General features: G+C 37.5%; 1 protein-coding gene across 5 annotated transcripts in view; it reads left to right on the forward strand.

Moving 5' to 3' along the window:
• The window catches only part of PTPRZ1 (protein tyrosine phosphatase receptor type Z1), a 206,779-nt gene that overhangs the window by 62,396 nt on the left and 122,354 nt on the right, over positions 1-22,029 (forward strand). For all 5 annotated transcript variants that reach the window (XM_080664026.1, XM_080664027.1, XM_080664028.1 and 2 more), the window contains exon 2: positions 3,567-3,632. In XM_080664026.1, coding sequence (XP_080520152.1) covers positions 3,567-3,632 — 66 coding nt within the window. The remainder of the gene's footprint in view (positions 1-3,566; positions 3,633-22,029) is intronic.

A 22,029-nucleotide genomic window follows, 5' to 3' on the forward strand; every position in this document is an offset into this window, starting at 1 on the left:
TGAAGTAGAAACCTAACATTTAATTTTTAAGTAGAAAAACAAATACATGCATAAATATTAATATCAATTCTATTCATAATAGCCTCCCCTCCAAAGAAACAACCTAACTATCCATCAGTTCATGAATGGATAAATAAAATGTGGTACATCCATTGTCAAAACAAAAATTGTACCAGACAAGTTTAAACAGCAAGAGAGACTTTACTCAAAGCTATTGCAATTGGGAAAGAAACCATAATTAAGTCTGAATTCAACTCCATTGAAGTAGAGGGGGTAAAGTTTTTTAAAGGTTGGCGTGAGCCCCAGAGGAAAAGTACTGCTGAACATTAAGGGGAAAATCATAAACCATTTGTGTTTGCTAATTAGCTTTATTCACAGGAAAAATAAATGCATAACTTTATGACAAAGGGGTAGTTTTTGCAACTTGGAGCAGGCACCCCAATGAAGTTAGGCTCCTACCGCTCATAGAAAGAGGAGATAAGGATGCTATTTCCTTTGATGATTACATTTCAAAGAGAAGATTCCCTGTCCTTGAGAGTACATTTCTGATTGTAAAACTGCATGTGGCTAGGAAAAAAGATTTACATCTCAAAGGGACACAGAGAGAATTTACCATACAAGTTTTCTAAACTCTAAGGAAAGGTAGGTTAGGGGCCTAAAGTCAAGAAGAAGCCAGTCCAAAGTTTATTCAAGCTGAGGGGAACTTTAAGATCATTTTGGTCACCATACAATGAGTATTTTTAAGGCAATGAAAAGGAATGAAGTAATGATTGCTGCAACATGGATGAACTTTGGAAATATTAATTATGCTAAATTAAAGAAGCCAGTCACAAAAGGCCATATATTGTGTGATTCTGTTTATAGGAAATGTCTAGAATACCAAATCTGTAGTGACAAAGTAGATTAATGGTTGCCTAGATCTGAGGGTTTTGGGGGTCAGGTTGGAATGGCAGCTATATGTTTTGTGGAGAAGAGTATTGAAGATGTTTTAAAATTGTACTGTGAATGTGCAACTTTGTGAATATATGAAAAGCTATTAAATTGCACACTTTAATGGGTGAATTGTATGATATGTGAATTACATTTTAATAAAGCTGTTATAAAAACAAATAAGTGTTGAAATGTGCTACATGGCTAATGGATTATTTTCTAGTATTTATGGTTATAAAAATTTTAAACAAAAACAAAACCCTTATTTCTCCAAAGTATGTTTTGATTATTCTATGGATTCAAAATGTGTATTTCTCGTAGCTGGCCTGCTTTTCAGTTTTTATAAAATAGTTTACCAGTTATTTATTACTATGTTGAACTAATCAGAGAGTATGTGATGTAGAAGAAAGGAAAATAAACTCTGAAAGGTCCTTAAGATATTTGCTTCCCTGAAACTGGGAACTATCAATAAAGAGAAAACAACTGTTTATTGAGAATTTTAAAAACACAGTTTCTTTTCTTAGCTATTGAGAATATCAGTATAAGTGTATTATGGAATGGTATGGAATGGTATGGTATGGTATGGTATGGTATGGTATGGTATGGTATGGAATGGAATAATGTGGTATGGAATAATATGGTATGAAATAGTATGGATGGTATGGTATGGTATGGAATAACATGGTATGGTATGGTGTATGGTATGGAATAATAAGGTATGAAATAGTATGGTATATGGTATGCTATGGTATGCTATGGTATGGTATGATAAAAGATAAATAAATCCTTGTATTCCAATGAAGGCTTTATTGACAGATCTTCAATTTCTGAGTAACATTCTATAAGTTCTTTTGTAAACTATTTGTAGCCATTTCTACAGAAACAGTTTTGTCAACACTGATCAGGGTTTGGAACCTGATTTACTTGAAAGGATTTATTTGGCCCACAAAATAGTTGGAATGGAGTACTGATACTAGTACAGCCGGGGTGTAAGGTACAATGGCACAAGAAGGAGCAGGATCCATCCAAACATCCCCATTTCCTGAGTGCAGGCATGACTCCAGGCAACATTTTGAATTATGCTGAGTGAGACTTTGATTTTAAAAGGTTCTGGAACCAATTTCTACTTGTGGGGCAGGGGAGTTCCCACACCAACAATTCTTGGACACCAACTGGGTGTCTTACAGTTTTACTCAATTCTGACACTATCTACATGGGATAGCAGCAGATCGTACAGGCTTAGTCCTACAAGATCGTCCCTACCTCTTCAGACACCAGTCGCCAAATCCATGTTTTCACCTGTGCTTCTCACCAACTGGCTGAGGTTTCGAGTTCCAATGACCCCCTCCTCGGGTTACATTGATTTGCTAGAGTGGCTCACAGAACTTAGAGAAACATTTTACTTACTAGATCACCAGATTATTATGAAAGAATATAACCCAGGAACAGCCAGATGGAAGAGAAGCATCAGACAGGTATGAGGGAAGGGGTCAAAGCTTCCATGCCCTGTCCAGGTGTGCTGCTATCCCAAAATCTCCACATGTTCACCAACCACGAATGTCTCCAATTGGGAAGTTTTCCAAACCCTCTTTGTTTGAGTTTTTATGGAGGTTTCATTACATAGGCATGGCTGGTTAAAACATTGACCACTGGCAGTTGGTTCATCCTCCTGCTCCTCACCACTCCCCAGAGGATGGGCGAGAAAGGGACTGAAAGGCCCAACCCTCTAATCATCAGGTGGTTCCCAGGACCATTGGTTGGTGAGTGTCCAAAAGTTTCCGCATTAATATAAAAAAGACACATGTTTATGGCTCTCTACAATTAAGAAATTCCAAGGTTTTAGGAGCTCTGTGCCAGAAACAGTGATAAAGACCAAATATATATTTCTTATTATACGGTAAATCACAATATCACAGGCTTCTACCCACTTTGCTTTCTATACCTCCTTCCCCATGTTCTAAATCTAGAGCCTCTCTTTCTAATCATGAGGCATCTCTAAGCTTTGATGATGCCCTAAGCTTTCTATTGTGCTACCCAACTCGGGCATCTCTGTTTCTCCAAGGGGCAGATTTACCTACACTGTCTAACATAACCTTTCTCCCAGCCAACACATACACGTTTTGATTCTCACTTCCGCAAGGCACCTCATTTAACTTTGTATTGTAAAAGAAGCAAACTTTCAAAACATGATAACCACTGGATCTCCCAGAAGCATTTACAGATAAAACCTATGTTTTTATAAACCCCAAAGTATTACTAATAATCAATAGGATTTTAAGCATTAGACTTAGGAAATGGGAAGAAAAATTTGAAAATAGGAAAAGTTGAACTGCCTAACACCCATCTCTCTTTGGGATAAATCCCTCTAAATTGCTCCTGCTTTACCCAGAACATATGTTTTGTCCCTGCCTGAACTTAAGCCTTTTTTAAATTGCCTCCTAAAATTTACACTATCTACAAAAAGAGCAACAATGGGATCTATAATGGTAGTGATTGGGGTTGGGAGGAAACATTGGGAAGGTGATATGGTAAGGGTAACAAGGAACCATCACGGCGTCGATAATTTGATCATCTTTTTTTTTTAATTTAGACATGTTTTTCTACACATTGATTAATTGTTTTTTTCTTGGTTATAGATTGGTCTTATGGATACTATAGACAACAGAGAAAACTTGTTGAAGAGATTGGCTGGTCCTATACAGGTAAACATATTAACATATAATGAGTTTCAGAAGAAAGTTTTATTGGCTTTTTATCTATTTTTATATGTAATAGGAAACTTTGTAGCCAATGCATCTTTTTTAACTTAGCTACAAGGATATTCATTTAGATTAACTAATAAAAATGTTATATGCAAAATAATTTCTAGTGGATTTTCCATAAGCAAATTTGTTAGTGTAGAGATATTGGTATCAAATAGAGCTGGATTTGAATCCCAGTTCTACAGTGGCTGTATTTCCTTGGGAAATATGCATAAACTACCTGAGGCTTGTTTTTTTTCATATTTGAAATGGAAGATTATTCTGGACATTAAGATAAATGAAATTTGAACAGTGCCTTCTTATAAACAGAAAACTCTCAAGAAATGTTACTGCTATTGTTATGATAACAGTATTAATTTTTTTATTTATTTAACAAATACTAATGGGATTTTTGCTCTCAGAGGGGTTCTCCTTCTGAATTACTGGGCTGCACTAATTGGGATCAGGTCAAAAATGATTTTTCAGAATTGCCAACCTTGGCTTAGAGCATCATGAATATCTGAAGTTGGCTTTACATGGTTACAACCAGAAATCATGGCCAGAAACCCTAGGGCAGAGGAGAAATGCCAGACCTGATGGGCAGCATCTAGATGGCCCATGACATGCCTGGAGACCATCTGAGACAGTGTTGATTGTTAGAGGAGTGGAGAGGGGTTGGGGAGCTGAGTGAAAAGGTGAAGGGATTAATAAAATAAAATAAAATAAAATAAAATAAAATAAAATAAAATAAAAACCCAAACTCATAGACAATAGTACAGTAATTACCAGAGAGAAAGGGGATGGGGGGAGGTAGAAGAAGGTAAAGAGGGGATAAGTGGTGATGGAAGGAGATGACTTGCGGTGGTTGAACATACAATACATTATACAGATGATGTGTTATTGAATTATACACCTGAAACCTATATAATTTTATTAACAAATGTCAACCCAATAAATTCAATAAAAAGGAAAAAAAGAATAAAATTGGATGGATAAAATGGAATCAGATTGAAAGGCCTTTAACATGAGTATAGCCAATTTGAACTTTTTTTTATAGGTGAAGGGCAACAGCACCATGGGTTTTATAGATAGGCATGCATGTTATATTTTTTTATTCTTTCTTTAAAAGTAGTAAATATTTGTTGTACAAAATTTAGAAAATATGTTAAAGGACAAAGAAAAATATAAAAATTACTCTTAAGTGCTTCCCAGGATATCCACTAAAAACAATTGTATATTCCTTTTAGGCCAGTTTTTATTATATTATGTTTGTATATTTTATACATAGAGTTATGCATCCAATATGCTAGAAATTATTTTTTGAGCATTTACTCATTTCAATGATAATTCTTGTTGATCATCATGTTTTATTTTTAACCATTCATTATTTTTTATATTTAAGCTACTGTAGAAACAACACTAGATGAATAGACAGATTGATATGTCTTTATTTGTAATTTTATCATTTGGTTATTAGAGAATATTTGATATGCAGTTTCTGAGTACAAAAAATTAAATGCTTTCCTTCAAAATTCTTGAAAACATAGCCTGTTTTCTAGACTAACCCATTGAATGCTAGCCAGGGTTGGTGATTGTCATTTTTTAAATCTTTAATAATTTGATAGCTTTAACAGTGATATTTTGCTTTAAGGTGTTTTGTTTAATTACCACTGAAGTCAAGATTTTTATTTCTATTAGCCATTTGTATGACCTCTTCAGTGAAATAAGTTAAATTAGACCTTGGAAAATAATCAAGATATTCATCAGAGCAAGAAAAATGAGCAAATTACGGCTTATCTATACTGTGAATTACTGGCAGATAGGTATGAGATAGATCTGTATGACATTATATGGAAGGACCTGCCCTTAATTTACCCATTTTTAATTATGACCATATAATCTAAGAAATACCAGCTTTTTAACTTTAATATTTCAAATCCTGAGGAATATCTTAAAGCAAAAATTATCCATAATTCTATACCACCTTTAATTATTTAATTGCAATTCTTTCTTTTCTTTTAATATTTTGCTATTACATACCCAAGAAAGTAAACATCCCCAAACTATAGTTACTTAAGCAATTTTTTCAGATTATTGGACTTTAATAAAAAAGGATTATTATATCAAAGTGCCTAAATATTTATAATATTAATAGAGGTAATCCAATTAATTTCAGAAAATTTTGTTAATTTATTCATATTCCCACATTTTTACTAATGCTATTTTTTTAATTTTGTCAATTTGATTAAAAAAAATTACGATCTCATTTTTAATTTGTAGTTTTCTGATTACTTAATTTCTTACATTACCCCAAACAACAGGGTCTTTATTAGGGTTTTGGAAGGATATGTTAAATAAATACTACTTGAGGCAATGGTTATGTAAATAAAAATGATAGACATGAATAACTAATATTAAAAATGGGTGATTCATTGGTTTCTCCTAAACAATTTCACTTTTTATTAAAATTGTACATGTTATATTCTATTTTAATAAATTTGTATCTTTCTCTGGATTTGAATTCCAGACCCTGGACCAATTCTTTCTTCTCTGTTATATACATAACTCATGAAACAATGATTTGAAGAGAGGTTATTTTGAGTAAAAGATAAAGGTAACTTTTAAGTACCTTTAAATTGTATTTAAAGTAAGATTTTTAAGTAAAGTATTTAAGCATAAGAGGAAAAATATGTTCTCTTAGTCTTACCTTATTAAAATAATACCAAGGCTAAGGCTAAAAATTATTAACAATAAAACAATCATCAAACAAGAGTAAATACCAAGATAAATCAAAAAGAAGAGATAATAAAAGTTGTAGAAAATAACTGCTAACATGTTTTTCTACTTTTGAAACATTTAAAGTCTTGACTATTCAAATATATTTCTTGATTATTCAAATATATTTCTGACCTGAGAATATTGTTACTTTTAGTGAATTATTTAGGGAATGCCTCTAAAATTAATTTGATTATAATAAAGAAAAGCCAAAATGCTTCTCCTAAGCCTTTTTTTGGTATCATGTTATGTTCTTTAAAGATACATGTCATTTACACTTATTTTTACAGAAAGTTGGTTTTAGATAGAAAGCAATATATATGTAATGATATCCTATCTAATAAAAGAGTAATATGCAAATTGACTATACCTCTGCTACACCCATAAGCCACGCCCATAAGCCATGCCCACCAGCCAATCAGGAGTGATTATGCAAATAAACCCAACCAAGATGGCTGTGGCCACAGGGAGAGCAAGAGGGAGGCTTGGGTTTCCCCCAGCAATGGAGGAAGCCAAGCTTTCTGCCTGCCTTTGCCGGCCCAGGCCTCCACTCAATGCTACAAAGTTTCAATGATAGAAGATAAATAAACCCCAACAAAAATGGCGGCAGCCACAGAGCCGGAGAGAGCAGGAGGCTAGGGTTGCCCCCGGTGATAGAGGAAGCCAAGCTTCTGCAGCCCTGGCCTGCCTTAGCCTCCGCTTAAGACTACAAAGTTTCAATTATAGAAGATAAATAAATCCCAACAGAAATGGCTGCTGCCACAGAGCGAGCAGAAGGCTTAGCTCTGCTCCAGGCTACAAAGTTTCAGTTGTAGAAGATAATAAATCCCAGATACCAGGGCCTCCACTTGGGTCGCCGGGGGGCGTGGCCAGCCTGCAAACCACCACAGGACCCTTGCCCAGGCCACCCCACACCCCAAGGGAACCCCCATCCTGATCCAGGACACCCTGCAGGGCAAACCAGCTAGCCCCTACCCATGCACCAGGCCTCTATCCTATCTAATCCTATCTAATAAAAAAATATATATGCAAATTGACCATCACTCCAACACAAGATGGCTACCCCCATGTGGTCAAAGATGACTGCCCCCATGTGGACACAAGATGGCCACCACAAGATGGCCAACAGGAGAGGGCAGTTGGGAGGGACCAGGCCTGCAAGGGAGGGCAGTTGCGGGCAATCAAGCCTGCAAAAGAGGGCAGTTAGGGGTGACCAGGCCAGCAGAGGAGGGAAGTTGGGGGTGACCGGGCCTGTAGGGAAGGGCAGTTGGGGGAGACCCAGGCCTGCAGGGGAGGGCAGTTGGGGGGGACCCAGGCCTGCAGGGAAGGGCAGTTAGGGGTGACCAGGCCTGCAGGGGAGGACAGTTAGGGGCAAACAGGCTGGCAGGGGAGCAGTTAGGCATCAATCAGCCTGGCAGGGGAGTGGTTAGGGGGTGATCAGGCTGGCAGGCAGAAGCAGTTAGGGGCAATCAGGAAGGCAGGCAGGCGAGCAGTTGGGAGCCAGCAGTCCTGGATTGTGAGAGGGATGTCCGACATCCCTTGAGGGGTCCCAAATTGGAGAGGGTGCAGGCTGGGCTGAGGGACACCCCGCCCCCATGCACGAATTTCATGCACTGGGCCTCTAGTCCTATATAATAAAAGCCTAATATGCTAAGTGTCTAGTCATTCAGTTGGCCATCCAACCCCTCGCCCCCCACCCCCTGTGCACAAATTTCGTGCACCGGGCCTCTAGTAAAGATAAATTTTTCATGTCTCTGTTTATATTTACTATCAGTTGGGTTGTAAGTTTATTTTATAATGATATTTATTGTGATGACATTGGTTAGTAAGATTATATAGGTTTTAAGTGTATATTTCTATGATATATGATCCGTATATTGCACTGTGCCCACCACCCAAAGTCAAATAATTTCTTATCACCATATATTTGACCCCTTTTATCCTTTACAACTGCCTCACCTCCCTTCCCTCTGATAATCACCATACTGTTGTCCATGTCTATGAGTTATTGTTTGTTTTTCTTGTTTGTTCATTTGTTGCATGAGTTTTATTGTTTGTTTTTCTTGTTTGTTCATTTGTTGCTTTGAGTTTTATATCCCACATATGAGTGAAATGATATGGTTCTTAACTTTTTCTGTTTGACTTATTTCACTTAACATGATATTCTTAAGGTCCAACCATGTTGTTGCAGATGGCAGTATTTCATCTTTTCTTATGGCTGAGTAGTGGTCCATTATATAGATGTACCACATCTGCTTTATCCAATCATCTTTCAAATGACGCTTTGGTTGTTTCCATGTCTTAGCCACCATGAATAATGCTACAATGACCATGGGGGTGCATATAGCTTTGCCAATAAATGTTTTCAAAATTTTCAGTTAGATAGCCAGAATAGGGCTTGCTGGGTCATATGGTAACTATATTGTTAATATTTTGAGGAGCTAGCATATTGTTTCCATTGTGGCTATACCAGTTTACATTCCCACCAGCAGTGAATGAAGGTTTCTTTTTCTCCATAGCCTCTCCAACATTTGTTACTACTTGTATTGTTGGTAATAGCCATTCTAACAGGTGTGAGGTGGTATCACATTGTAGTTTTGATTTGCATTTCCCTAATAGCTAGTGAAGTTGAGCATCTTTTCATATATATGTTGTTCATTTGTATGTCTTCTTGGGAGAAGTCTGTTCATGTTCTCTGCTTATTTTTTAATTGGGTTGTTTGTTTGGTGGGATTGAAGAACATGAGTTCTTTATATATTTTAGATATTAACTCCTTGTCTGAGCAGAGAGCCCAGAGATAAGCTCATATGTATGTCTGCAAATATTTTTTGACAAAGGAGCCAAAAACACACAAAGGAGAAAAGAAAGCCTCTTTAATAAATGGTGCTGGGAAAATTGGAAAGTCACATACAAAAGAATGAAACTAAACTATTGATTGTTCCCAATACAAAAATTAACTCAAAATGGATCAAAGACCTAAATATCAGAACTAAAAAAATAAATTACATATAAGACATGGGTACTAACTTATAGACCTTGATCCTAGACAAGATTTTGTGAATTTGACCCCGAAGACAAGGGAAGTAAAGGCAAAAATAAATGAATGTGATCATATCAGATTAAAAAGCTTCTGCACAGCAAAAGAAACCACAAACAAAACAAAAAGGCACCCTACCGAATGGGAAAAGATATTTGCAAAGAACAGCTCCAGGCTGTAAGTTTATTAACCGATGTAAAAAGTATTGTATTGTTCTATTTTTCAAAGCTTTTTGTGCTTTGTAACTTTATACCTGACCACTGTAACTCATTTTGTCTTTCTTTTCCTCCCAAATCAAAATTCTAGTCTTTTGTAAAAGTGACGGCAAATTTTTGCCCCCTAAATAATTATGAAAAAGTCTGAATACTTGGAGTGCATTTATAACCATGGAAGATAACATCATGATGGACAGCCCTCTTGTTCTCCTGGAAAATATTTGCTGTCACTATTTGGGGATTTAATACAGGATACCTTTTTAAAAGATTTATCTAGATATCACTCGTAGGTGTTTGAAAATGCTGATTGCAGGATAAACTTTTCTCCAATAAGTTTTTCATGAGGATTAAATTTCTACCTTTTTTGGCTGGTTACATTTATATTTCTTATTTTTAACTGCCAAGAATATCACAGCCAATTTTTAAAAGTTCACCACTCTGTTTGGATAGTTTTGGCTGTGGATAAAAAGTGATATAGATAGCCTTTTTAGGAAACTTGATACAGAGAGACATGTTCATAGATAAAAGTCATCTGGGTTTAGTTTCTTAACAACTCCCTAGTTTTAGAGATAGAACTAAAAGTAAGTTATTTTCCTCTATACAATAAATCTTTAAAGAGAGAACTCAGATATTCACCAGGTATGACTTAAATGAAAACCAAGCTTTAATGTAGCCTCCATTCTTCCTAAACCTAGAATCAGAAAATGGCCTAAGGAGAGAGAGGGTTACAGTTCTCACCAAGCACCAATGTGTGTTGACTGATAGAGTGTAGTGCTGTGTGTTTTCCAGCAGACCAGGGTCCCTGAGCAGCTGGGTGTGCCTCACCAGGTCAGGAGAAGACAACACTTCTGCCTTTGGGTTTATTATTTACCAATGCAGATACCACTGTATATATCCTATTATCTTAAAAGGAAGCCACAGAGCTCTTCCTTTAATGGGCTAATTGTGTATAGATGTAGGGTGGCCAGGATTTTGTGGAGGGGTCTGGCATAAACAATGCACAGTTCTTTGCGCACGCTCTCTCTCTCTCTCTCTCTTTCTCTCTCTCTTATTTATTTACATTTATTTATTTATGTATGCATGTATTTATTTTTTTCACTAAACCAGTGACTTAAGCTAGCTTTTATTTACTAAGGATTAATCTTAGATCATAGGAACTTGAAAAGCATTGAGTTAGTTTCTATATTTCTGAGAATTCTAGAATGCTCAATCCTTACAAGTGCTTGCCTTTAAATTAATTTTGACAATACCATCTGGAGGTAGAAAATTATCACATATTTATAATATACATATATATGCATACCCAGATAGACACACACAGAGAACAGTTGGATTCAAATTTTGTTTTGGAGGCTTTTTATGATTTATATATGCCCTTGACAAGTCAAGTTCCAACTGACCTTCCCTTTTTAAAATAAGGACAGCCATTTTTAACACCCTAAAGAATTGTTTTGACATCTAAATGACATAAAAGGTTGATCTATTTCTCTAAACACTCTTTTATGAAGCTTCTGGAGACCAATGAAATGTTTGATTTTTATAGCTAGCTTTTTCTAATTGTGTGCACAAAAATTAATTTAGAAGTATTCAGGGATCCTCATCTTGGCCATCTTTATATTAATGGGAGACTGTGGTGGGCCTTGCTGGATTGGGAGGCTCTATTTCCCGTGTTAATTTTGAGAGCTGTGGAGTCTAAACAAACTTCTAGGGAGCACTAACCTTTATGTGCACATCTCTAGATGAGCCTAATGCCATGGATCTCCGGATAGGACTACTTTATGCCCTAGGGGCAAAATTTTCTCAGAAAACTCCACAAAGATTCTTTGTCTCCTAAGAATACTAGAGGAAGGGCCAGCAAGAGCTTACCAGGTGTGATGGAACTGTGGTGTTCCCAAGGCACGGGCCCCCCTCTCGGGGTGAACCCATTCCAGGGCACCCTTCCCTTCTCCCCAGGGCTCCCACTGGCTTCTCTGGAATCACCTGTGCTTAACTGCACTAGACAACTGATGCCCATCTCTGCCACTCCAAATATGGGGTTTGATACAACTGTTGTCACCCCATTGGCTATTCTGGTTGGGGAAGCAAACGTTCTCTATCTTTCAGAGCTAAAGAGAGTTCAATCTCTCATTTAACCAGCAAATATTTTGTTCAGATTCTAAGTAAGTATATGATTAAAAATCCAAAATTAAAAACAACACCCCTTTTTTTTTCCTTTCCCTTGGTTATCTCAACACTTACCCACCCCGAGGATTTTCTAAGAATAATCCAAATAAGGTCATGGTCTGCTTCTTAAAGCACAGAGGCCTGAAATTCCAATGAAACTCACCCCAGTTCACCAATGCGAAGCTGGGGGCCAGGAGGGCACAATGGGCCCCTACTTTTACGCAGCACCAGGTCCAGGTCTCTGGGGTGATCCTGGGTAGGCTTCTTTGGAGTCCTGCTGACTGCGCCAAGTAAATGTCAATGTAAGAAACATCCCAACCTGTAGAGAATGTTGTAAGAGCTTTTTTTTTGAGCCAAACTGATAACATCACCAGGGAGCAAGATCTCAAATGCTTCCCCAGTTCTTTGCTTTACGATCAAGTTGCATCATCTTGCTTATAACATAGGGCCTGTTGGCTTCTGCTCCTTTACAGGACAATGTACTGATCAAAGGAATAGACTCATTAAAAAATATCATTTTCTGTGTGGGGAAGTGTTATAGGTCTCAAAAGGGAATGTTTCAGATGAGGACATTTTACAACTGCTTAGCTCCAACTGACTACAGATTACTATTTTTTTCTGAATTCCTAAAGTGTTAAAAAGAAAGCAAATGAAAGTCTTGATCCAAATGGATGTGTCTCTTTCAAGCAAATTACATCTAACCAAGCATTTATAATGTGGATTATTCACTATAAAGTTTATTATCTCTTTTTATTGTTAACACAAATAGTTAAAGGTTGATAGTATTTTCAATTTCTATGCTTACTATTACACCTAGAAAGTGAAAAACTATACTCTCTAATAAAAGTTTTAAGATTCTTAATTTTAACTAATTGATGAATGGCTGAAGTAAATTGGTTTTGACTACACTTAATGCTAGTTTCATTCATAACAGTTTATCTTGGTGAGCTATATATTTCTGTCCTTTCTTGAATTGTGTTATCATTGAAATGTGTCAGATTAGCTGCTATCTCAGAAGAAAGGATTTGCCCTTGAATATTTGTACATATAGAATTCTATAAAAATTACTAGGAACATCATAACATTTATCTATAAGAGAGCTCATTGCTTTACCATAGCCATTTAAAATATTACTGAAATGGAATCACATTAGGCTAAGGTTGTTTATGAAAGACTTACACAATTGTTATATGTGAAGAAACAATGGAAATCTCTGCTGGCTACCAGCTGGGTGGAGAAATAGGGTGGAAGAAGAGAAGGTACTATTCTTTCAGCTGTGTTATTTATATAGGTTAAAAACAACTATATAGGATGTTTGCTATAATTATGTTGAGAAATGACAGGGTTAGTAAATACAGTTGACAGTCCCATTTTTAAAGTTATTATGAGAAAGTGAGCAAGGCATGTTAGTCACTGAGACAAAATAGTGAATCTTAAACCTGGGAATGTCAGCACTGAAATCCTTAGCAATTTAGTTCTTTCCTTAGTAACTTCATTTCATTAAAGGGTTTCAGAAGGTGAATTTCCTTCTTCCTAGTAAGCTAAAATTTTCTATGACAATACCGAAACAAAGACAATTCAATAAAAATAAAAACTAAGCTACTTGGCCTTTTTTTTTTTTTTTTTTGATATATTGAATACATAACCCACGATCATCATGTGAAATGTTCAGATCTTCCGTTTGAGCTGTTAGAACTTTGCAACTTCAAGCAGTAGATGGGCTTTCACTGTTGCATTCTTAGGAGTTTCACTTTTGAAATGGAGTCTTTATTGCCCTGTCTGATGTGGCTCAGTTGGTTGAAGCATTGTCCTAGGCATCAAAAGGTTGCCAGCTCAGTTCCTGGCCAGGGCACATGCCCAGGTTGCAGGTTCAATCTCTGTGTGGCCAATCAATGTTTCTCTCTCACATCAAATTTTTTTCCCACTCTCTCCCTCGCTCTTCCTCTTTCTCTAAAATCAATAAAAATTTATTGCCCAGCCGGGGCATGGCTCAGTGGTTGAGCGTCGATCTATGAACCAGGAGGTCACAGTTCAATTCCCAGTCAGGGCACATGCCCAGGTTGCAGGCTTGATCCCCAGTGTGGGGCATGTAGGAGGCATCTGATCAATGATTCTCTCTTATCATTGTTGTTTCTATCTCTCTCTCACTCTCCCTTCCTCTATGAAATCAATTAAAAATATATTGAAAATTTTAAAAATAAAATCAATAAAAATTTATTGAAAAAATAAAGAAATGTAGTATTTATTTCCTGGATTTTAAAAATATCCTGTTGTGTGTTTTTTCACCATATTTCAGAGCAACTTGAAATTGAAATTTTTTTTATATACTATATTGTCAAGTTCTTAAAACTTGGATACTTTTAAAGTTTTAGCCCTAGCCGGTTTGGCTGCCCTAGCCGGTTTGGCTCAGTGGATAGAGCGTCGGCCTGCAGACTGAAGGGTCCCAGGTTCGATTCTGGTCAAGGGCATGTACCTTGGTTGCGGGCACAACCCCAGTAGGGAGTGTGCAAGAGGCAGCTGAATCGATGTTTCTCTCTCATCGATGTTTCTAACTCTCTATTCCTCTCCTTTCCTCTCTGTAAAAAATCAATAAAAAATAAATAAATAAAATAAAGTTTTAGTTAAAGGGTTGCATTGGATACAAGTTAAAAAGGCCACAAAGGTGTCACTCTTAGACACTTGGCTGAACACCTCAGGAGGAAGGAGGCTTTAAATACTGAATTGATTCTGTTGTCTTAAATAGAATATCCTGTCTAAACAGTATTTCCATTCCAATAAATATATGAACTAGAAGCTGCCATTTATGGCAAACTCAAGAGCCATAATAGAAGGTTGTGTGCAGTGTGGTTTTATGTTTGGCATTTATTTTTGGGCATTCTTGGATTTAATGTTTTATCTCTCTTAAACTACGAGAAAGTAGGCTAAATGTATCTCAGAAAGAAAATTTCAATCCACATAAAACAATGACTGGTTTCTGGCTCATCCAGGAATCCCTTTTCTTCTAAAATCTAAAATATATTTTTCACAGTAACATATTGTATTTTCCTCTTTGATTCATCACTCCTTATATTAAACATACTGTTCACTTATCGTTTCCAACTTAGGAGTGAAAAAAGCAAGTTCTAGAACTCTATGTATAGAATTATCTCATTTCTGTAAAAACCTGTATATGAACATAGATGAAAGGCCTAGAAGGATATATACTGAACTATTGACAGGGGTTGCCACCAAGGAATGGGACTATGGGAGGCCAAAAGAGGCCGGAGACGTTCACCACTCATTGTATACTGCTTACCTATATTGTATTAATTTTTTAAAACAAGTATATTGAAACAAAAGGTTTTCAACTCACTTAGCTAAGAAGGGTAAGGTAGTTGAATAAGGACCACACTTTGGGTTTTCACCAGGCAGAATGTAAGGCCTCTGCTTGGCTGAGTTGCAGGGAGAGGATGTCCCAGACATCTGATCGGAGCAGAGAGCACTTAAGCCAGGTTTTGCGGACATCACTAACACGCAGACTCACCAGTCTGCCATACTGTTCTATATTTCAGTTTTGTCAAAAATTTTTAATGATGCCCTACTTAATTGTTCATGGATCAAATAAATGTCGTAGGAGAGCTGTTTGAAAAAGCTCACTGCAAATCTAAGTCATTATTATTTGGCAGCATCTTAACTTGAACCCAAACAGATTGCACAGAGTCTCACAGAAGGATTTAGAAGGAGTTGACTTGCTTGAATGCATATTATAGACAAGTACTTTCTATCAACTGTATATTTTTAAGAGTTTAGCTAAGATTTGTGTCCTTGGAAAGCTTTCCGGGTGCTAAACGATCAGTAGAGTTTGCCTCATTGTAGAGGCTGAATAGAGTGCAGTTAAATGATCTAAAAACTCAGAACTTATTTCCCTGAAACTATCATTTAGTATGGAATTAAAATCACAAAAGTGTGGCTGTAGAATAGCATCCTGATTGAATAATCACAGCAAAATGTATCTAGTAGTAAAACTAGATACTAATGAGTATTCTGCCATGAGTAAAATTAAAATTGCATAGATTCTCTAGCCCAGCCTCTGGCAGCACCTAGTAGAGTCTTGAATGGATTGGTCAAGTCCTTTGGCAGCTCAGGCTGAGAAAATCTGACTGCTCCTCCTCTGTCTGTGCTCACACTTGTAGGTTTCATATCTATGTATATTGTTCTTCCCTTTTCTGGAACTTTTTTTTTATCTCTCTGTGTTCTTTTCTCTGGAGTGCTCTACTATGTGAAATATATATTTTAGCAAAAGAAAAAAAAAAGAGATTATTAAATGGTTAAGAAAACATCTCAGATTAGGCCACAGTTTGTGTTGTCACACAAAACTCATTTAAACATTTTCAACTTTTAGGCAAAATACCATTGCAGTTACTTTAAGCTGCCCTTCCTATTTTATGAATCAGTAAAGACTGAATACAGGGCTTATTTAGTTAGTTTTCTATGTTTTCTGTATGATAATTCTGAATCTTTAAACCAAAGATTTTCAAAGAGCAAAAAGTTTAAAAATAATATAAATGAGTCACTTATTATATTCAGAAAAATTTCTTATTAAAGTGAATATAAAATTTCTTATATATTTTTATGACTGAAGCACAAAATTACAAAAATGACCTTGAAATATATTCAAATATGTTTAGGACTGATAGATTTTATTTTTTTATCCCTTGAATGTATATATGTATCAATCAATATGACTATCTCTCTATTGTGCTACCCATGAATGCCACAGTTTTTTTTTAGAAGAAGGGAGAGGGAGAGAGAGAAAGAAACATCCACCTGAGATAGAAACATGGATTAGCTGCTTCCCCCACACACCCCAACCTGGAACTGAGCCTGCACCTTGAGCATATGCCCCAACCGGGAATCAAACCAGTGACCCTTCAGTGCATGGGACAAGGTTCAACCAATTGAGCCACACCAGCCAGAGCTGCTACATTTCTGTTTTAATCATGGACTATGTTTTATTTAGATAAGCGAGCCTTTAAATGGACCAGAGCTAGGACCTTTTCTGGCTTGAGAGTGGAGGACTTTAGAGGTCCTTTATGGCCTCTGGCACACCAGCCTCAAACTATTTTAAACCATGCAAGGAGCTTCTTAATTATCGTGGAATATTCCAGGACACTTACAATGCTGCACAGATTCACGCCTTAAACTGTATAAGCCTAGGGTTTCATGGAGAGAGCAAAGAACTGGGACTGTATTTAGAGGTAGGTTTAGAGGGAGGTGGGGCTGAAGGAAGCCAGAACCAGGGAAGGGTAAGGAGCCCCTGTGAGGCAATTAGCATGACTGAGGGAGAAACCTGGTGGCAGCAGCAGAATGCAGAGCAGAGTCTGGCATCCGCTGGAGCAGGTTCCAGGTTAAACTGGTTTCCTGCTACTTTAACAGCTCACCCCCGACCTAGAGCCTCCCTTCTTCTCCAATGCCTGCCCTCCACTGTGCTGGAAATGAAGTGCCCCCAACTCTACTGCTGGAGTCTTCAAAGAGTCAAAAATGAGACGAGGAAGACCCTGGGGGTTCCAAGGCTGACGCACGGAGCAGCCCAGTGAAGTGCAGGCACCCAGTCTCGTCAAGAAGCTGCCCATGGCTAGGGAGCTTACTGACCATCTCCAGGAAGGAGCAGCAACCTTGGACTTAAAATCAGATTCTTGGTCCACATGGGCTAAACTTCATTTCCTAATTTAATAAAATAATTTTTGGTGACAGATGATGAAAGAGGAGACCCTACCCAGGCTGGGGAAAGAGTGATAAGACCATACCAAAGCTGGGGAGATAGTAGATGCCTTTCTGATCCATTTCTCCCAATGAATCTGTGAATCTATGAAGTGTAGAGATCCTAGCCATTCTCATAATGAGTATCATGGATGAGGATCTGATGTGCAGGTAGATACTTTTTTCCCCAACTGAAAATCAGTTCACTTATTTTTCATTTAAAAGAATAAATGTTCAGAAATATCTAATACAGAGTGTCCCAAAAAATGTATATGCACTTTGAGTGATTATTAAGTCAGTGTTTATTAACATACAGTTCATTTTCAAAATTTAATAGAATCAACAGAAATGAATAATTTTTTTTGGCAATGCCGGTTTTCAAACTGATGACCGTTCTTGTCCAGACACTGCTGATAGTGTGAAGCAATGGCATCACAAACATGAAGAATCATTCCGTTCCATATTTATGCACCCCCATTTCATCGACTGTTGCCTGTTTTACACTGTAAACTTGGTCTTTTATGTATCCCCATAAAAAAAAGTTTAGTGGCACTTTAGGATGAATTTTCTTTGTTCAAACTTAGTCTGGCTTCACCCATTATTTCAGACAGTTAAACCTGAAAAGGAGTGAAAATTAAGTGAGTTATCAGCTGTGTATACATTTTGGGACATCCTGTATATGCTTATATATATATTTATATAAATATATGAGTATATTTATAAACATAAGTAAATATTTATAAACATATACATATAAAGTATATGGTATTTATAGATGTAAATATAAAATAGCTGGGATTTCACCCTCCAGAGATAACTGCTATTAATGTCTTCTGTTCAGGAAATATAATTAAAAATAAAATCTCCCAACACAGAATTCCTCTCCATAAAGGTAGTAGAGAAAGGGAACTGTTTTATTATTGAATAAGCATTAAACCAGAACATCAAGACAATCCACTGAGAGACTGCAAGGACAAAAAAGAACCTCATCCCTTTCCAGTCAAGCAGATACAACCAATGACACACATGTTTTCAAGATAAACAATGACTAGTCAGTCCTCAAGTAAGAACTTGGCAGCAACTTTATCACACATAGTTCACCCTAAGTTTCCCTGGTAATTGAAGTGACTACATGTGTTGTTAGCATATTGGCTTTATCTAGAGGGAAAACAAACGTCCTGTCTTTATCAGAGGAGGTAGCTTTGCAAGTTGGAACAAGGCAACCACCTAAGTTAGGCTCCTACCTTCCCACAGAAACTGGGAGATAGCGCTTTGTCTTCCTTCTTGTTCACATTCCATAAAAGATGGCTCCCAGGCCCTTGAGAAAGACATTCCTGGCTCATAAAGCTCACAAAAGTCCCGTGGAGTTTTCAAAAGGATGCATATATTTTTCAAAGAGCAGAGAAAGTACTGACCATGATCAAATTTCTAAAGAAAATGCTCTAAGAAAAAGAGAAGTTGCTTTCCTATCTTCAACAGAATTGTCTCTTATTTTTAAGGTTAATTTTTCCTTACACTTCCTAATTATCCTTTCAGACATTTTTCTGACCTCTTACTAAATGTGCTACTCTGTACTCTGCTTTATTCTCAAGAATACTTTTTGGCTATTTTTCTAGGGAAATCTATTGTAACTAAGTGGAGGAAACAGAGAACTAAGCTGCTCCTAGGGCTAAGCTTTCTTTTCTTCATTGTATTTCCGAGCCCAGAGCAGAGCCTCACACGTAGTAGATGACCAATAAATATTTGATACTTATTCATCTACCTCATTCTGTCTCATTGGGACATAGAATTAATTTCATCTGGGAGAAATTGTGACTACTAATAAGATAATTTTAGGGAACCAACCCAAATCAGTCTTGCAACAAATAGGGATATAGAAAAAAAAAAATGAATACTATGGAGTGAGTTCAGAGCGAGTTTTAGTACATGAGAAGTAGCTATACGTCTTAATGAAGTGGAAGGCAGGAAAGGCTGTATTTTGTAGCCCTTTGCCACCTGGAAATTGAAGCAATAGCAGAAGCTTCCAAAATCAATGTTAGAGCAAATTCAAAACTTGGCATAAACCAAATTAGGTGATCTCTAAACTGAGAATGACTAATTTAGCTTTTCCTCCCATGTGGTTCCTATCCTTTCATATTCCATGAGCATCTCTAGGATGTAAGAGCTGCTTGCAGAACATTTTCCATAGATAACATAGAGTTTTTCTTTTCCGAAACCCCAAAAGTTTGTTCTTGAGGACCAGTTGCATTTAGGCATATAGTGCCCTCAACATATCCCTGAGAAGGTTTTTCTATTCAGTTCATCTTTGTTAGAATGTGTAGGATTCCACTTCCTATCACTTCCCTGGCTTTTCTTTTCTCTGAATCTTATTCTCTAGTCTTCAGCAAAGGAAAATCTAAAGTTTTGAGATTATTCGCTTAATTAACAAATGCTTACTGGGTGCAAAAACATGAGCCAGACCGTGTGCTAGCCTCCAGGATGCAGTGAAGGAGGGAAGCAACCACAAGCATGATAAATGCCCCGTGGTAGATTGTAGTGACAGGGGCCCCTGCATAGCTTCAGGGGTTCAGGGAAAGCTTCCTATAGAAAGGGACTTTAGACTGAGATAAAGCCTGCGTAGGAGCTCATTAAGCCAACATGGGCGAAAGATTGCTCCAGGCACAGGGAGTAGCTGTGCCAGCCTGGAGGTGAGAGAGAAGTGACTGTGCTCCAGCCTCTGTAATATTCTTCCTGCCTTTGGACACAAAACTAGGAATGTGGCCGCTCTCTATGGAGCATGCCCCGCCCCAAGCTCTCCACCCTCCTTTGTCTCTCATGGCTTGTGTATCCCTCTCTCCCCTAAGCTCCAAGGGCCCTTCTTTTGCTGTAACTTGTTTCCTAAGCTCCAAGGGCCCTTCTTTTGCTGTAACTTGTTTCCTAAGCTCCAAGGGCCCTTCTTTTGCTGTAACTTGTTTCCTAAGCTCCAAGGGCCCTTCTTTTGCTGTAACTTGTTTCCTGGGCCCTTTTCTTCGATGTCGAACATCTTCTACTCCTGTGACTTTCTAAATAAACTTTTAATTATAATTGGAAGGGGAAAAAAACCTAGGAATGTGATGAGACCAATTCTTAGAGCCTCATGAGTTAATTCTCATTTAATTGACATCCTTGTCCTATTCAGATATCTGGGTAATAAAACTCACACCATATTTTGATTGGCAAAGACTTGAAATGTTAGTTATTGGATTATTTTTCATTAAGGGATATTAGGCATGATTTTACACCAACATGTTAGTTAGTAAACAAAAGGAAGATGAACTGGTAAAAAAAAAAAAACACACACAACAAAACAGAGAGGTATGAGGAGGTGGAGGTTTCATAGAATGTCCCACTTTTACAGAAATGGGAGAGGGTTTCAAAAAGACAGGATTAATCAACATCACCACATGACTTCACAGGGAGTTCATGGTGAGAGAAAGATGATGGACCAAACCATGTTCTAAGGAAACAGGTTTTAGTGGGATTTCTTCTACCAGTTTGTCTGAGAAGAGACAAGCTCTGGGCTCAGACTATCTAACTGCTTGCCTTCAAAGATGGCCTCCTTAGACCTCACATCTTCCTCATTTCCTCATCTGTAAAAATCTAAAGTAGAGATGTGATTGTATTATTCTCCTGTTCAAATCCCTTCCTTTACTCCCCATCACCTACAGAATGAAAAATGGACTCTAAAGAGTGGCATATAGTAACTTTTGTGATCTGGTTCAACCCACCTTTCTGTTACCCATCATTCTCTCTCTCTCCCCCTCTCCGCGCCCCCCCTCCCTCTCTCTCTCTCTCTGCCTACTGCTACACTAGCATTTTCAAAAGCAGGTTCTCTCTGATTCTAATTGTTCTCCACTGTTTTGCCTGAATCCCAAACCTCTGCACCTCCTTCAGGAAATGAAGCCTTCCGGATACCCCCCGCCTATGTTCTGTCTCCAGCTCTCCTCTTTGTTGCCCATGACACAGAGACATGGCCGGTCCCATGTTCTTTTCATCTTACGTTCTCAGAGCGCAGCATACAGTTTGTGCTCAGCAAGTGTGGGTGGCGTGCGTGAACCAAGCTGAGAAGCAGACAGTGTTTTCACTTTACAAATGCAGAACCAGGTGAAGTCACTGTGTAGAGTCACAAGAGAGCAGGAGACTGGGCCCTTGAGCCCGAGTCTTGACTTCAGCACTGTTTCCTGAGAAACCTGAAGGCCACCTTCGATTCTTTTGTTTCAGTGATATGGGCAGTAACATAGGTGTAAAGCTGTTAGATTTTGAATTCTTGTGTAGATATAAAAAATGTTGGTTCCAAAGCCACTGTGTTTGATATTGTGTTTTTTTACTTTACAAGTGTGTTTTTATTTTTTTAAGAATAACTTATTGAATTTGAAAGAGAGAGAAAGGAAGAAGGAGAGAGAGAGAAACA

The sequence above is a fragment of the Plecotus auritus genome, assembly GCF_963455305.1.
Source record: "Plecotus auritus genome assembly, chromosome: 4".
NCBI lineage: Eukaryota > Metazoa > Chordata > Mammalia > Chiroptera > Vespertilionidae > Plecotus > Plecotus auritus.